At 39.7% G+C, this 14,761-nt stretch overlaps 1 protein-coding gene across 1 annotated transcript; it reads right to left on the bottom strand.

Moving 5' to 3' along the window:
- Positions 1 to 223: 223 nt before the first annotated feature.
- LOC128371965 (pterin-4-alpha-carbinolamine dehydratase 2-like) lies at positions 224 to 14,654 on the bottom strand. Its single transcript, XM_053332403.1, has 4 exons — positions 14,492 to 14,654; positions 13,595 to 13,726; positions 2,132 to 2,212; positions 224 to 505 (listed from the first exon to the last, which is right to left on the bottom strand). Exons 1-4 carry the CDS (start codon positions 14,606 to 14,608, stop codon positions 410 to 412), a joined length of 426 nt encoding a protein of 141 aa, XP_053188378.1. The 5' UTR covers positions 14,609 to 14,654; the 3' UTR covers positions 224 to 409.
- Between the last annotated feature and the right edge of the window lie 107 nt (positions 14,655 to 14,761).

Genomic DNA, 14,761 nt, shown 5'->3' with positions numbered 1-14,761 from the left:
CAGAGCAATTACACTCTATTCTAATTCCATGTGTGAAAACCACAGTGACACACACAATGAAATTAAATCTGCCAGAATCAGTTAGTAAAAGAATTCTGAATATAAACCACAGAGCAAGATTTTCTACAAAGCCTTTGAAAGTCCATCTAAAGTCAGTGCAGGGACAACATAATTGTAAATCAATTACAGACAATACATAACTTAACAAAATCAATCTTTTATTCTCATAGACAGCTTATACAAAATATGCTGTTAAATGACAAAAATAAAATATATTTTACAGATTTGACTTATATAGAGACTCAAATGCAAATTGCATTTTTTGTTGTGAGGAATCTGTGACTGAAAGTAAGGAAAGAAGGAAAAATGGAGAAGAGGAATCAAACTTTCTGATTGAAGATGAAAAACATTACATGGAAAGTGAAATTTTGTCGATAAACTTGGCCATTTTGATGTCCCGTTTTGACAGTCCTCCACAGTCATGAGTAGTCAATGTAATCTGGACCTGAGGGGACAAACACATCACAAAAATCACAAAATATAATTTCCAGTAAGGTATGTCCTTGATAAAATGTAAGAGGTGCAGGTTTGTTAGTAGCCATTCTTGCTGCCGTTCAAGCAACTACCGTGGCATTTAGAAAGACTGAAGTAGGAGGAGATCTATAGTTGTCTGGCATCATGAAACTACTGTTGGACAAAAAGGAGCAAGATACAAACTTTTTGAAGCTCCTTTTTAAAGATAGTGGGGTTGACACAAACGGTTTTTGTAGTGTTCCTTTAAGTGTTGTACCTTAACCTGTTACTGTACAACCAGCAGATGCTTTTATGCATATTTGAGCAATGAGAAGTTGGCATTGTTGTGTGATGATGAGGGAAATGCTGTGATCTTTGACAAGTCACATTTTTGTAGAAAGCTAACTTTTATATTGGCCTTTTAGTCATGGCCCCCCTGTTTCATTTGCTTTAGAGATGTTAGTAGGTGTATTTTTAAACTGAGAACCTAGCTAGGCCCTCTGTTTCCCCCTGTTTCCAGTCCTTCTGCTAAGCTAGGATAGCCACATCCTGACTCCAGCTCTGTACTTAATACACAGACTTGAGATTTAAATCGTTTTTCTGATCTAACTCTTGGAAAGACAGCAAATAATCATACTTCCCAAAATATCTAACTACTAATTTAAGCCTTTATCTAGAAAGAGTGACATTTATTGTCCAGTTATTTGGCTGTAATGGTGATAAAGTGGATGTCCAACTCCGCCTCCAACAGGCTGCACTTAGGATTTGAGTGGAAGTTTTGGGCTCCACCTTTGAGATTTGCCTAAACCAATGAGGTTACTCCCTGGAGAGCAGTTAAATGTTAATATACTCTGATTTTAATATTGACAGCCAAGAAAACAGAATAAAACATGATTGAATATTAATAGAATATTAGCAGGAGCTCAGTGTACAGCATCTATTTTGTTGAGGCTGAACCTCAGTCAGTGTGGGATTTATGTGTAAGTGTCTGGTGGAAAGTGCTGAGGGGGCCCAGAGACCTGTAGCACCATTCTACAGCCACTTTAATAAAGAGTGGATTAGGAGCAGCATTCCTCTCAGAACAGCCCAGTCCACCACACAGTAACTCAGTGGCTACAGCCTAATGCTGAGAGATTTTCAGGGACTGGGTTTGTCATATCAACCACTACTTTATTTCTGAGGCAGAGTGAGAGAGTGTGTGTGAGTGTTGGGGTTGTGGGTGCTACGTGGAGGGGAGGCAGAGATATTTGCAGAGCTTTTCAGAAGAAAAACGATGGGATTACAGTGTGAAGCTACTGCATTTTTTTGTCACTCTGGCTAACAGAGTGTGTTTCAGACCTTTGAGCAGAGAGCTCTCCAGAACCAGTGAGGATTGTTTGACATGAAAAAATCTGACTTTATCCATTGTTGATTGATCTCGGTGTGTCTGTAATTTGTTATAAACCAACCGTAGCATTGCAAACATGGCAGTAAGTCAAACACGTAGTCGTGATAACACAGTTTGATTATACAAGGCGTGAATTCTGAAATGGATACTAAGCAAATGCAGCACTGAAAGTGACTTTTCGATCACTATTACAAAGTGTGATTTGGGCCATGACGTAGAGAAAGCTATTACCTTATTATAAACATTGAACCATTCTGGGTGATGGTTCATCTTCTCTGCCTGCAGCGCCACCCGTGACATGAAGCCAAATGCCTGTTTGAAGGAGAAACAATCAACAATCAATCAATTCAGGAAGTGGAATTATCTTCTAAAATACTGCAAAATTATTACCAAAAAAGGTTATTATGTGATTATGTTGTTTAGTCTAGTCTACTAATGTTTATATAAATGAGGTGGCCAAAATATGAGAAACATCTCTCAGTATAATGTAATACAGTTAAATGGCACCACTAACTACAGCCTCCAAAATAATAAAGCCATTAAAAAAATCATCACATTGAATTAACAGCTCTTTATTGTAACACTCATAAAAGGTAGCACTTACTGTAAGGCTGCTGTATTAGACTGCATTAGTTTAATGTACAGTGGATGGACCTCATTATCTTGCAACTGAGTGTATACACATATACAGACGTTACACACATCAGAGGTCTTAAACTACAGCTCCAGAGCGCCAGAGCAGACAAACAAGACTATTTCATAAGGCATCCCACATGATTATGATTTATTGTAATATTCAGCATACACATTTCTTTCCTTCTTTTGCATTTCTCTAGTTTTTGGCTGAAAAACTAAAGCAAAATTGACTATTTTAAAGCTGCAACAATTATTTAAACAATTGATTAGTTGCTTGAAGGAAAATTAATTGGAAACTATTTTGATTACCACATTTTAGTTTTTAAGCAAATACACCACAAAACTGCTGGTGTTACCTTCTCAAATGTGATTTAATTCTTTACTTTGTCATTCATGACAGAGAACTGAATATTTTGGAGGTTAGGCCTGTTATATCTTACAAAAGACATTACTTTTGACTCTTTCTTTACTTTCCACTGTTTTCTGACAGTTTACAGATAACAATTAATTAATTGGCAGTTTAATGAGTATTGAAATAAATGAGTATTGAAAATAATCTTTAGTTGCAACTCCACTAAAATCCATTTCTAAACCTAGACAGAAAGGTTGTACTGAAGCACAGACAGTCAACAGGCTATATAGTGTATTAATGCTCACATTTAAAATTTTAGTTGCAAAAGGAAAGCTGTTGTGCTCCAAGTATACAACAGTACTGATCAGACAGTATGCTGGACAGGAGAGGAGAGGGACAGATGAGTTGCTCAGTTGTTTAGTGTATATAGGATTTGAAATTTAATATTTAAGAAACATCAAAACACTGGAGGTTTTTCTTATTAGCGAAGTGTCCCAGCAGCCCCTGCAACCTGGCAAGTGGCTCTGAGGTAACAGATGGTAAAAATACACTTCATAAAAAAGTATCTTACAATAAACACATTGTTCTTTAGTGAAACTATTAAATTAAAAGATTTAATTTGATATGACAAAAAAATCGTTCAAAAAATTCTTGATCTTACAAAACTAAAATATTCATTCATAATAAATTCCACAAGACCCAAAAATGTGCTACTTGTTGTGGTACTTTTGCTAATAAGGACTGAATCAATAAATTCAAAAAACAAGGATGATGAAAAGTAAAATATGTAGCGGCAGACACACACAGCACAAGGAGCAATGCTGCCATCTGAGGCACAGAGAAGTACACGTCAGCATCTCTGTGTATGTAGAAAACCCTCATGAAGGCATATGTGCATACCTCCACATTCAATAGGAACCAAATGCATGGACACACTCAAAAACATACACACTCTTCATATTTCGGGTTTGGCATGTGGCTCTTCCAATCACAGGCCATCCAGGGAGTGATTATGGTTATTCTAATTATCTACAAAGAGGAGAGTGAAATCCCTCGTCATGTCCACTGTGAAAAGAGAGAGGGGGGGAGGGGGGAATCAGGTAGACTTATTTCAGAGCAATTTCCCACTGCAATCTCAATTAAGCCCCTAAATACTTCCTCCCTGCCTAATTAAATCAACTGAAACGCCATTGTTTACAGGCCATGGCGGCGGCCCTGTCCACCACCTGACATGACGAAACAGAATTACTCTCGCAGAGGAAATTGCGTTTAGCCTTTTTCGTGCATTGTAACCAATTTCTGAGACGTCCTGTTCGGTACCCGTGCAGCATGGAGCATGTAACACGATCGGCAGCTTGATCAAATTGGTTATCAAGAAAAACCGTCTCCTGATCAATTTAAGTAATTGGCATATTCCTGCAACTTGACCCCACTGGCACCAATTTGGAGTCTGAGGCGGTCTGCGTTTTCTCACTTCTTATTGGCTCTAATGGTGATGGTTAAGCAGCCTGTCATGTCAGGTGTTGTTAAAACATCCTCTCTCTCTCTCTCTCTCTGCTCTCTCTCTTTGCTGCTGGGGAACATTGATTGACAGGTAAAAGGATTCTGTGTGTGTTCCTGCACATTGTTCCATTTCAAAACACCATATTCTTTTAAAAACCCACTTTCCAGTTTGGACTCTGTTATGGAACAAAAACTCACCCCTTGGCATTCTTAAGGCACTCTTGATCTTGTCCACGACTTTTCTGTCCACATTCGGGCTATACACCTTTACATTTTCTTTTTTTTTTTGTAATTTAAACTTCTTGCTCAAAACGTTACTGTTGGATCTCTGGTGCAAACAGCTATATTATTTGTGTCTATGTGAAAACCAATATTATTAACCGATTTTAGCTTATCACATACACACAGTGCATATCTTAGTCCCAATTCTATGCCTTTAAAAATTAATGAGTCCGACTCTACTTAATGCCCATTCCTATATTTATAGCTTGATTTGAGGACTTTGTCAGGGGTCCAAATGTTGAAAAAGGCAGTGCTACGCGACTACAAGAAAATAGGGCTGCACATGTGAATCACTTAATTCCCACTAGAGACTAAACGTTTTTAGCATCCGGGCCTTGATCAGCAAGTGTGACTCATGGGTATATTTCCTTTATTAATACAGGGAGGATCCCTTTACAAATTACCTGGTTGCCAACTGGGTCACACCATTCCAAAATAACATTACCCCAGTTACATAGTTGTGAATTCACCAACATTACGATGGCCCTGCAACTGCAAACATCTGCAGTTTGCATCTGTGTGATAAGCTTCCACTGATATCCAAACTTGGCAGAAAACTTCCGAATCTAGACCAACAATTAGTCACTTCAATTCAGTTTTAATTCAAGAAGTACATTTTTCTTCCAAAGCCAACCATGGTGATTCTCGCCAGAGATTAAGAACAAATGCTGCATTAGTATCCAAATAAGTGTGTTTTTTATTTGCTTTTTGAATCAGTTGAATAGACAAGTGAACCAACTCCCACCAGAGCTTATATTCATTACCCAAACTTCAAAGTGTTGAGCAACAATGTGCGCCGCGCTGCTTTTATCAAGCGAAGTGTCACACTCCCCGAAAAATTACATGTCCCAATTCAGACCTCATTGATGTGCAAACGAACCACAGAGCTAAATGCAATTTGGAGGAGAGCGGAATGTGAAACAGAAGATGACGTTCAGCTTGTGTGCAACATGAACCCTGAGAAAAGGATTCATGTCTCAGGAAGACAAAATGAGGAGAGCAAAAAAGCAAGAAAAGCAGTAATCTCCCACTACAAATAAATTGGAGTTGAATGTCCAAAAAACCTGAAGTCCTGAAAAGGCCTGAAAATTCATGCCCTACATCGGCCTTCTCTCACAGGTGGTGGTCCCTCGGGGGCAGTAAGGAGAGTAGCAGGACACAATACTGGCGAAGTGCTGGTGCAACGCCTGTCTGTCATCTGTAGGTCATCTCGACGCCCTCCACTTGGGCCAAACAAGAAAATAAAACCAACCCTCAACTCCCAGCTGAGGTCTTATGTCAACAGAGGTCAAGGACTCTCCCTCTCAAAGTGCTTTGTTTACCCCATTTGTATTGTACGGGCCACACTCCTCGAGCCAACAGGTCAGCAAGCTAGTCGGCTATCCATCCATTCCAGCCAGCCAGCCGCTCTCTCCAACTGGCCCAACAAGCTGTAGCTGTCAGAGTCAGATAATTTGACATGACATTATGCAGGCCCCCATCTCAAATAATCAGAAACACCCGACAGCAGACCCCCGCTATGCCCCTTTCCTCTCGCACCCGCTTTTGAGGAGCCATTTTGGTGCTATTACAACATGATTGTCATACAACACTGGATGAGACAATTTGACGTCGGGGCAGAGTGGTGTTCTCTCTCTCATTGCGGCCGAGGGCTGGAATACAGGACTCAGTTTCAAACACATGTGTCTGTTATTTACAGATCGGTTTTCCACCGCCGCACAGTCCAGGGGCTTAGAAACGCCTGCTTTGCCTTGCCAGGACTAAGTGCATGCAGATTGCGCCTACTCTTGCTAGCCTCTGACAGAAAAACACATGCACACTGATGCATGTACGAATGCACACATGCGAACCCTTTCAGCATACACACAAGTATGTGCCGACACACATGAAGACAAGCATTCTTGTTCTGCAGCCGCTCTCCTCCATTACACACCACCATGACTACCCGATGATTACCCTGCGAGCCCCATCATCACCCACATCAGCGTCAGCCTCCTGGAAAACCGTCGCTCCTCAGCAGTGAAAGGCAAGAACGCTGTGAATTGAACAGTGGTGGTGGCGGTGATGATGATGATGATGACGACCACACCTCTTATGTCTCATTTCTCTTCTTTCCCAAAAAGCTCCTCAGAAGCTTCCAGCTGGCTGGACAAGGCTGCCCGCTAAGTTGACATGTAACTTAAAGCAAAATATATAATAATTATGAAGTGAGCTGCCAAGCGCTGAAGTCCTTTCATGTAGAAGAGAGAACTCTGCTGTGCATGTGTAACTTCAGCGGTATTAATCTTCTCAAATGAACGTTCTTTAAGTTGTGAAACACATAGAGGAGCTTCAATTTGATACTCTGACAAAGGCAATGCACGCTGCCATGCTGTGAATACTCATTAAGTGAGTAATATCCTGTGTAACAAATGTTCATGCATGTCAGTTCCTATTTATGTAAAGAGTGTCATGTAATGCTCAAGCATTGCGTTAAGGCCAACTTATGCAAACCCCTAATTAACTGCAGTGTTACCAGCAAGGGCTTAAAAAGACATTGGGCTCGTCAAAAGACAGCAGACGTCAGGGCCATCTTAGCTTACCCAAGGACTGATAGCCAGATTATCTAACCACCTCTGCTTGGGCGCCACACCTCGCTGCTCGCCTCCAGCCATTTTCACAGGATGGGATGAATGCAGCATGCCTCGAGTTCCCAGGGAAAGTTCCATTTTAGAGACGGAGGCGGGAACTGAACACCACTGAGCCGATTACTGGCCTCTCGCGCTGAATAAGGGATATGGCATGAGCGCTTACAGTATGTAGGGTGAGTATGTATACATGTTTGCATACATATGGGGTTTAAATAATGACTTTTTAAGGCTGATCAATAGAAATGTATGTATTTTTTACTGATATTGCCATAGCAGGCTCTTGAGCATTTAGAACAATTTGAACATTGTCATGCCATGAAGTTACAAGGCTGATTACAAGGTTTCAGAAAAGTGTTTGACACTGTTTATTTATGACACCAAACTATCCATTGACTGAATTTTTTGATGGTTCCCAGCCCTTTGAAATCAAGATAAATGACTACCACACCCATTCCAAACTTGACTATACTAACTATACATACAACATACAAAAAATGTCAACTGAATAATTATGATCATTTCCACTCTACTGTACGCTGCAGCTGCACCACCTGAGGGATTTCTGACCTGCACTTTCTGTCTTTGACCAGACAAAAAACATCTCAATCATTAATTTAAGGGTGAAGACTTGATTTAAAGTTTAAATAAATGATGGTCATGTTAGGGTTTGGGTTAGGGTTAGGCATGTGGTGGATATGGTAGTCAATGTAATGTCCTCTGAAGTGATGAAGACACAACTGTCTGTGTGTGTGTGTGTGTGTGTGTGTGTGTGTGTGTGTGTGTGTGTGTGTGCGCGTGTGTGTGTGTGGGTGTCAGGAGGGGGATGGCTCAGAGTTTGGTTTACCCAGGGGCTCAGTTTTAGTTGTAGGACAACTTATTCAACACAAGCAGAGCAAGGCCCATAACGAGAGGCAGAGGCTTGAGGGAGATTTGGTGGAGAGGGAGCCCCTGACGGAATATAAAAAGGGGGATCAAGCCTCCTAGAACGTAGCGGAGGGAGCAGAGGGAGCTGTCTGAATACAACGCTTCTCTCCTCAGAAATCACAGCAGCTTCCCCGTCTCAAAATTGGAGCCTAAGTCCAGAGGGTGTGTGGACATGCCAACTTTTTCCGGTGATTCTTGTCTGCGGTGAACCGCAACTTTGACGTGTTGTTTGTCTAATAAACGTAATATTCTTTTTTGTTTTTGTCACATTATTTTGAGCAAATGATACATAAATGTTGTGAGTGGGTTTTTTTCAGCAAACATTTGGACATTGAATAGCTTTTTATTATGAAGCTTTATGGAGTTTTTACTACCTCTTGGCATCAGTCTGTGACATGCTTGCTCATTTTGAGATTTAATGTGGCCACCTTACACACCTCACTGTCTATTAACTGAATTTCCAAACTGAATTTCAACAATTCAACAGCCCAGTGAGCAGACACCATGAGCAGAGTGAATAAATTTAAAGAGTATAAGAATATTGTGTGTAATATGGGAACATATAAAACCATGAATGCTAATTTGCAAGGAAATTCTGTTTAATATCTTATTTTTGGTGCATGAAGCCAACATTTCAGAATTACGTTAGCAGAAACAGTCAAAAATTTCAACTTTTCAACTAATTGAAACATTTAAACTCACCTTCACTACATACTGCTAAATTAACTTAAGTATCTTAATAATCAGTTGATTCAATTGATTCCTCATTGAGTGTATAAAATGTCCAAAAATAATGAAACACCTTCTTAATTTCCTATAGTCCAAGGTGATAATCTAAAAATATTCACTTTACTATAATATAAAAATTGTTGTTGACTTAATGTTTTGTTGAACTACTACATGATTGCGGACAAATTATTTCAGCACTAAAAATAATCTTTGAATGGCTGGAAAATTGATGGTTGGCTGATAAAGCTATAAATCGATCTTGCACTTTTCACATGGAGATTTACCTGGTTAAACATTTGCCTTCCTTCATTAAAAGGAAACACTCAAGACAATAAACAGCTATTTTTCCATCTTGGATGCAGCCTTTGAGTGATTTTTCTCCCATTGCTGTATGAGGACTGAATATTTGCGGTGAGTTATGGAATGCTGTCGTTGTCAACCTCATGTAACACAACGCAACAGTTGAGCATGCACAGCTCACCTCCTATACGATCTGCATCTTAAGGCTACCCATTTCAGTTGTGTCACATGAATGTTTCCACTTCATCCACTGAAATGTAAAGCAGATGGTCATCTGTAAACATGCATAACATAAAGCTAGATGCGTAAACAATATCAGAGACAGTAACTTAAAAACATGCACAATTCCAACCAAAATGTACAGTATTAAACACACACACAGACACACACACAGACAGATGTTTCCACATATGATTGCAAGGATTCTCACTGACCAAAGCAACTCCAGAAAGAGGATTTCACCTCTCAAACCCAATTAGATACTACCAGACTTGATGAGGAAAATAACTCAGTTAGTTCTCAGACTACTGCCACTAACAGTGCTCTGTATACCCACATGCCACAGATAAATTACTGAGGCTGTTACAACAGCATCATAACACTTTCCACTTGCTGTAATCAAAGAAAAATAAACTAAAAAAAAAAAGAAGAAAGAAAAAAAATAGTCCAGCTGTCTTTTTTAGTTCATTTGCAGCTCTGGTCTTCATATATTCAGCTCTATTTCAACAGACTGCCACTGTGGTCTTGAATGCAGCTCTGCCGCCCCCTAGAGAACACAATGGGAAGGGTTTCAACTCACAGAGAAGGGATTTGTTATTCTCATTATAAACTCTAGGGGATCTGCTTTCCTCAAGCCCATCACTCGGAGATAAGTGGCGAATGGAAATCAGCCAGCATGTCGCTCCTCATCTCCATTCCCCGCTGGTAAAAGCCCTTTAAGAACAGCCATGAAAAATGAGCTAGAGAAATTTGTGAAAATGCATCAGAGCATTGGGGGGTGGCTGAAGAGAGAATAAAAAGAGAAAAAGAAAGACAGAGAGACATATAGAAAGAGTTGCCAACATGTAAAATTGGAACAACATGAGCTCATTCTCCAGTACGGGGCACAAACTGGGAATGAGTGACAAACAAAGACAGACAGACAGAGATGGGAAAGGGGAAGGGAGGGTGGCAACAACTGAGAAAAAAAAAACCGAAGGCACAAAGCCCATCTACCAGAAGGAATGATGGGGTTGTTAGTGGTTTGTGAACCAGATGAAACATTTTAACCAATTTGATTGTTTGTGAAAGAAATCATTCTGATCGAAACCCCAATTGCTGCCAACTGGCGGCCTGGCTTGCCTCAGGGTAATGCAGCCTGACATGTTGGGGTAAGAGGAGAGGCTTTAGAGCTGGGGGGAGCAGATGGGGGAGGTCAGCACTCACCCCCCGACTTCAAAAGTGGGGAAGTGTAAAAACAGACTATTTTAGGGGCTAAAGCAACTAACGACAGGATTAGAGGAAGTCCGCTAAGTGGCCTTGAGATGTTGCAGTTTACCTCGTGCAATACAGGGCTAAAGCGAAGTAGCTTTGGCAAAAAAAACATCTAAATCAAACTTGTTTTTCTGTGTTTCTTTTACCACCAGAAGAGCTAGAACCGCTATGAACCGCCAGAAGCTCCATGAAGCTGCAAATCACTGTCTTCTGATACCATCCGACTTTATCCTGAAGTGATAAACTCCACCCGTCTGGCACAACAAGGGCGTCGAATTAAAACTTTGTGGAATTTGTGGTACTACTTGAGGCAGGCCTATGTAGTCAGGAAAATCCTTTTAACAACAAAAACATACTACATATATCTGTGGGAACACGTCTGCAATAAAACATTCTCAAGGTTCACTTACTAGCTTTTCCCAGAGCTTTCAATTATGTCCCATGGCTAGAAAGTGGTCATATACTGAGGGGAGATCACAACCCCTGTTTCTGACCAAGTGTACATGACACCTTGTTATCTCATGTTACGTTCGTGGGTCATGATGACACCTGAGCATGTTCCATTTGCTGATGAAAGCTATGGTATAAAGTGAAAAGCTCCAGATAAAGCTAGTAAGTGAACCTTAGGTTTAGATATTTTATTGTGTTTTCTCATTACTGTATTCATTTATTTCACATTATGATGCATTTTAGAGCCAGTGCAAAATGCCTTGTCAAGAATTGTTTCCAAAGATTTGTCCAAAAAAAAAAAAAAATTAAGTATCAAAAACTATGAAGTACTGAAATTGGGCTTCGGTGCTTTGTCACATTTATAATAATGTTTGCTTATTGTTTGATTAAATATTTCCAGATATAAATCATACTTTTTCTTTTTTTTATGTTCTATATGTTTGTTCTATATGTTTGGCATATACTTATTTGATGTCCTCCTAATCAGTTTCTTTATGTCATCAATCCATCTATAATTTTGTCATGTTTTTCATTCTGCATTTGTCTAATTTTCCTTATCCAAACTGAGGCTCTAAGAATAGAGGAAGTTGTGTTGCTTTACAGATTGTAAACTTGACCTGACTTTATTTCAGTTCAGATGATATTTTATTAGAGTAAAGTTGTTGTTCAGCTGCTGGTGAAAAAACTGAGTCAAGTCAGGTACGTTTTGTAAAATGGAAAAAAGTAATGATTTATAATGAGAAATGAGTTATTCAGCTGAATGAAAAAACACTGAGAATATTTTTTTGTTGAAATAATCAAAAGCATAATGTGTAAAATAGATAATCTGATTAATATATGGACACAAACAATAGATGTGTTGTATAAGCAGCTTTCATAGTGTAATGTCCCTATACCGATTCTGTGTAAATCATGTTTTTTTATTCTTTTGTGGTTTTTATGAACACAATTGTATAATATGTTATATGCCTTAAATACCTGTTATAAACCTACCATTTGTTTTTCTTATTTATATGTGGAATTAATCTACTTCATGTAATCCTATATAGGATAGGCAACTTCAGTTGTTGAAACAGTAATTCATTCATCGTAAAAATATTTATATTCACCAGAAAAAGGGATTATAATAGCCACACTCATTTGATTATTCACATGCTTTAAATAAGCATCAAAAAATTACATTTATGTTTCATAATAACATAAAGCTTCACAAGCAGTAACATAATTTACTGCTTTCAGTATCTTTATTGTCCACAATTTTTTCCCGTGCGGTGCATAGTAATGCTCTGTCTGATCACACAGACAACGTATGACTGATGCCAACTCTCAAAAACAACCTCTTACTCATCATCAGTGCTTTCCTTTGCAGGTAGAAACAAAAAAACAAACCAGGAGCCAAATGAAACCAAAGAAAGCAGGGGAGGAACCTGCCCTCTGCTACACCTGCAACCAATCAGCGCATGAACACAGATGAATTTATGTGTTTCCGACGGTTAGAGAGCCGGCTGTGTGTTTGGCGGTCTGCGTCCTGATCCCCATCAAACCTCCAGCCAACGTACAAAAGCCCCCTGAAGACCACAGCAGAATGCAGAGGCAGACAGATTTACATCGTTACAAAAAATCTGATTGCAAAATCTACTGGCCGTCTGAAATAAAAAAAATCACACAGACTAAAACTGCCTTGAAAATATAATGTAAAAACAACCAACTCACTCTCACCAGCTGGACAGTGATGGCTTACAGGACTAATACAATTATTTTGTCCCATACTGTCATTTCAGTCGTTAGTTACGAGAAATTTAAGATTCAAGAGGTTTTATTGTCACATGTGAAGCAACACAGCAGATGGAAAAATTGAAGGCAGTAAACTAGTTCCAATTAGAGTATATAATAAAATGAGAGAAATAAAATGATATATTGTGTAGATGGGAAGAGAGTGTGTGTGTTTGGTGGAGGTGAATGGGTGTGTAGGAGAGGAAGGGAGACAGCAAGAGAGAGAGACTGTGTGTGTGTGTGTGTGTGTCTGTGTGTGTATTCACAAAGTCTGGTGGCTTGTGGACAGAGGCTGTCTTTGAGTCATAATAATTTGAGGAGCCAAATTCTTTTATTTACTATGTGAACTATGTACTGTTTTGAGATTTCAGTTAAACTATCTGTTCTTTTATTTTTAAAAAGCAGATTTCTTGGTGTGTTTTTTTAATCTTATTACAGGAGAAATTAAAGAGAGAACTAGGCATGAAAATGCTTTTCCCAACAGGGTCAGGCTAGTTTGAAAGATTAAGTTTCCATGGTTACTTAAACATAAGTCTGAACCCAAAAATAACCTAAATAAATACAAAAAATGGCTTTGCAAAAAGATCTTTAACTCAAAAGTCTAACGTGATCAGGACTCCATTAATAGAAATATACACAAACCTGATTAAAGGTTTTAAAGTGAAGCTCTTTGAAGATGGCATCTCGGTCCTCCACCTCCACCCATCCTGCGGCCCTCAGCTCCGTCACCTGCTGGTCTCGGTCTGCAGGGGAGAGCCAGTGGGAGTCCGACGACTGGACACACACGCACGCACGCAAACACAAACACACACACACATACGTATTTCCACTGTGAGTTTTCCTAGTCAAATATATAACTTTAATCCAAACTTGGTGATCCAGCCTTCTCAGTTACAGCATTTACTCAAGGTACCTTCAGTATAGCAGTTACCTGAGTGCTAAGACAGATGGGGCCACCAGGTGGCAGCATAATACCAATATTGAGAACTGACGCTGCTCTAATTAGAAATCAACCAGGCAATGTCCACACAGAAATTAAAATATTAATGTTGCTGTAATATTCATATTTGATGTGTATACAATCTATAAATAAAAGCTTGAAGTCGAAATCAATAGCTTTTAAAAACATTGCAGACTGGCGGGTCAAGTCATTCATAAAGTTAATATTTGTGTATGAATGCAGTCCGGTGAGTTATTATCCACGCCGATTTGAAGAGTGGCTCCGGAGCAAGTCAGAGAAAGCAACATATTCTGCTCATTAAGTGTGTAAGTTAATAATTTTACATGCAAACATTGAATTCATAGTTTTTCTGCTGGAATTTGGCGCGCGTTTTCTTCCATATGGCAAAACCATAGACGGGCACAACAGCGCAGGTAGCACACAACTGATACCTGCAACTCCAGAGACAGTACCACAGTGCTCGGCTTGTCTCATGAGATTACACTCACACCAACATGACAATAGCCTGGTGTTCAATTTATAAATAAGCTGCTTTTAGATGCTAATGCTAAAACACCGACTGTCAATGCGGCACTCACCATTTTAGACGCGCTGCTCCTGGAGAGAGGAGACAGGAACAGACTACCCAGCCCGAGCAGGCGGCTGCAGGGCCATGAGCTGCTCGGCCTCAGGCGGCTAAACATTAACCCAGACATCGGCTGTCCTCCTCCTTTTCCTCTTCCACTGCCAGACTACCACCTCTACTGGGTGTCCTGCTCTCACGCTTGTCCTGTCACAGTTTACCGAGGCTGTTCAATTTACTGCCTGATTAAAATATCTGGTTTTACCAAAGTAACATAGTGATATAG

This window comes from Scomber japonicus, chromosome 13 (assembly GCF_027409825.1).
Source record: "Scomber japonicus isolate fScoJap1 chromosome 13, fScoJap1.pri, whole genome shotgun sequence".
Lineage (NCBI taxonomy): Eukaryota > Metazoa > Chordata > Actinopteri > Scombriformes > Scombridae > Scomber > Scomber japonicus.
Note: the sequence above shows the minus strand (reverse complement) of the source record. Positions and strands in the feature narration are given on the sequence as shown.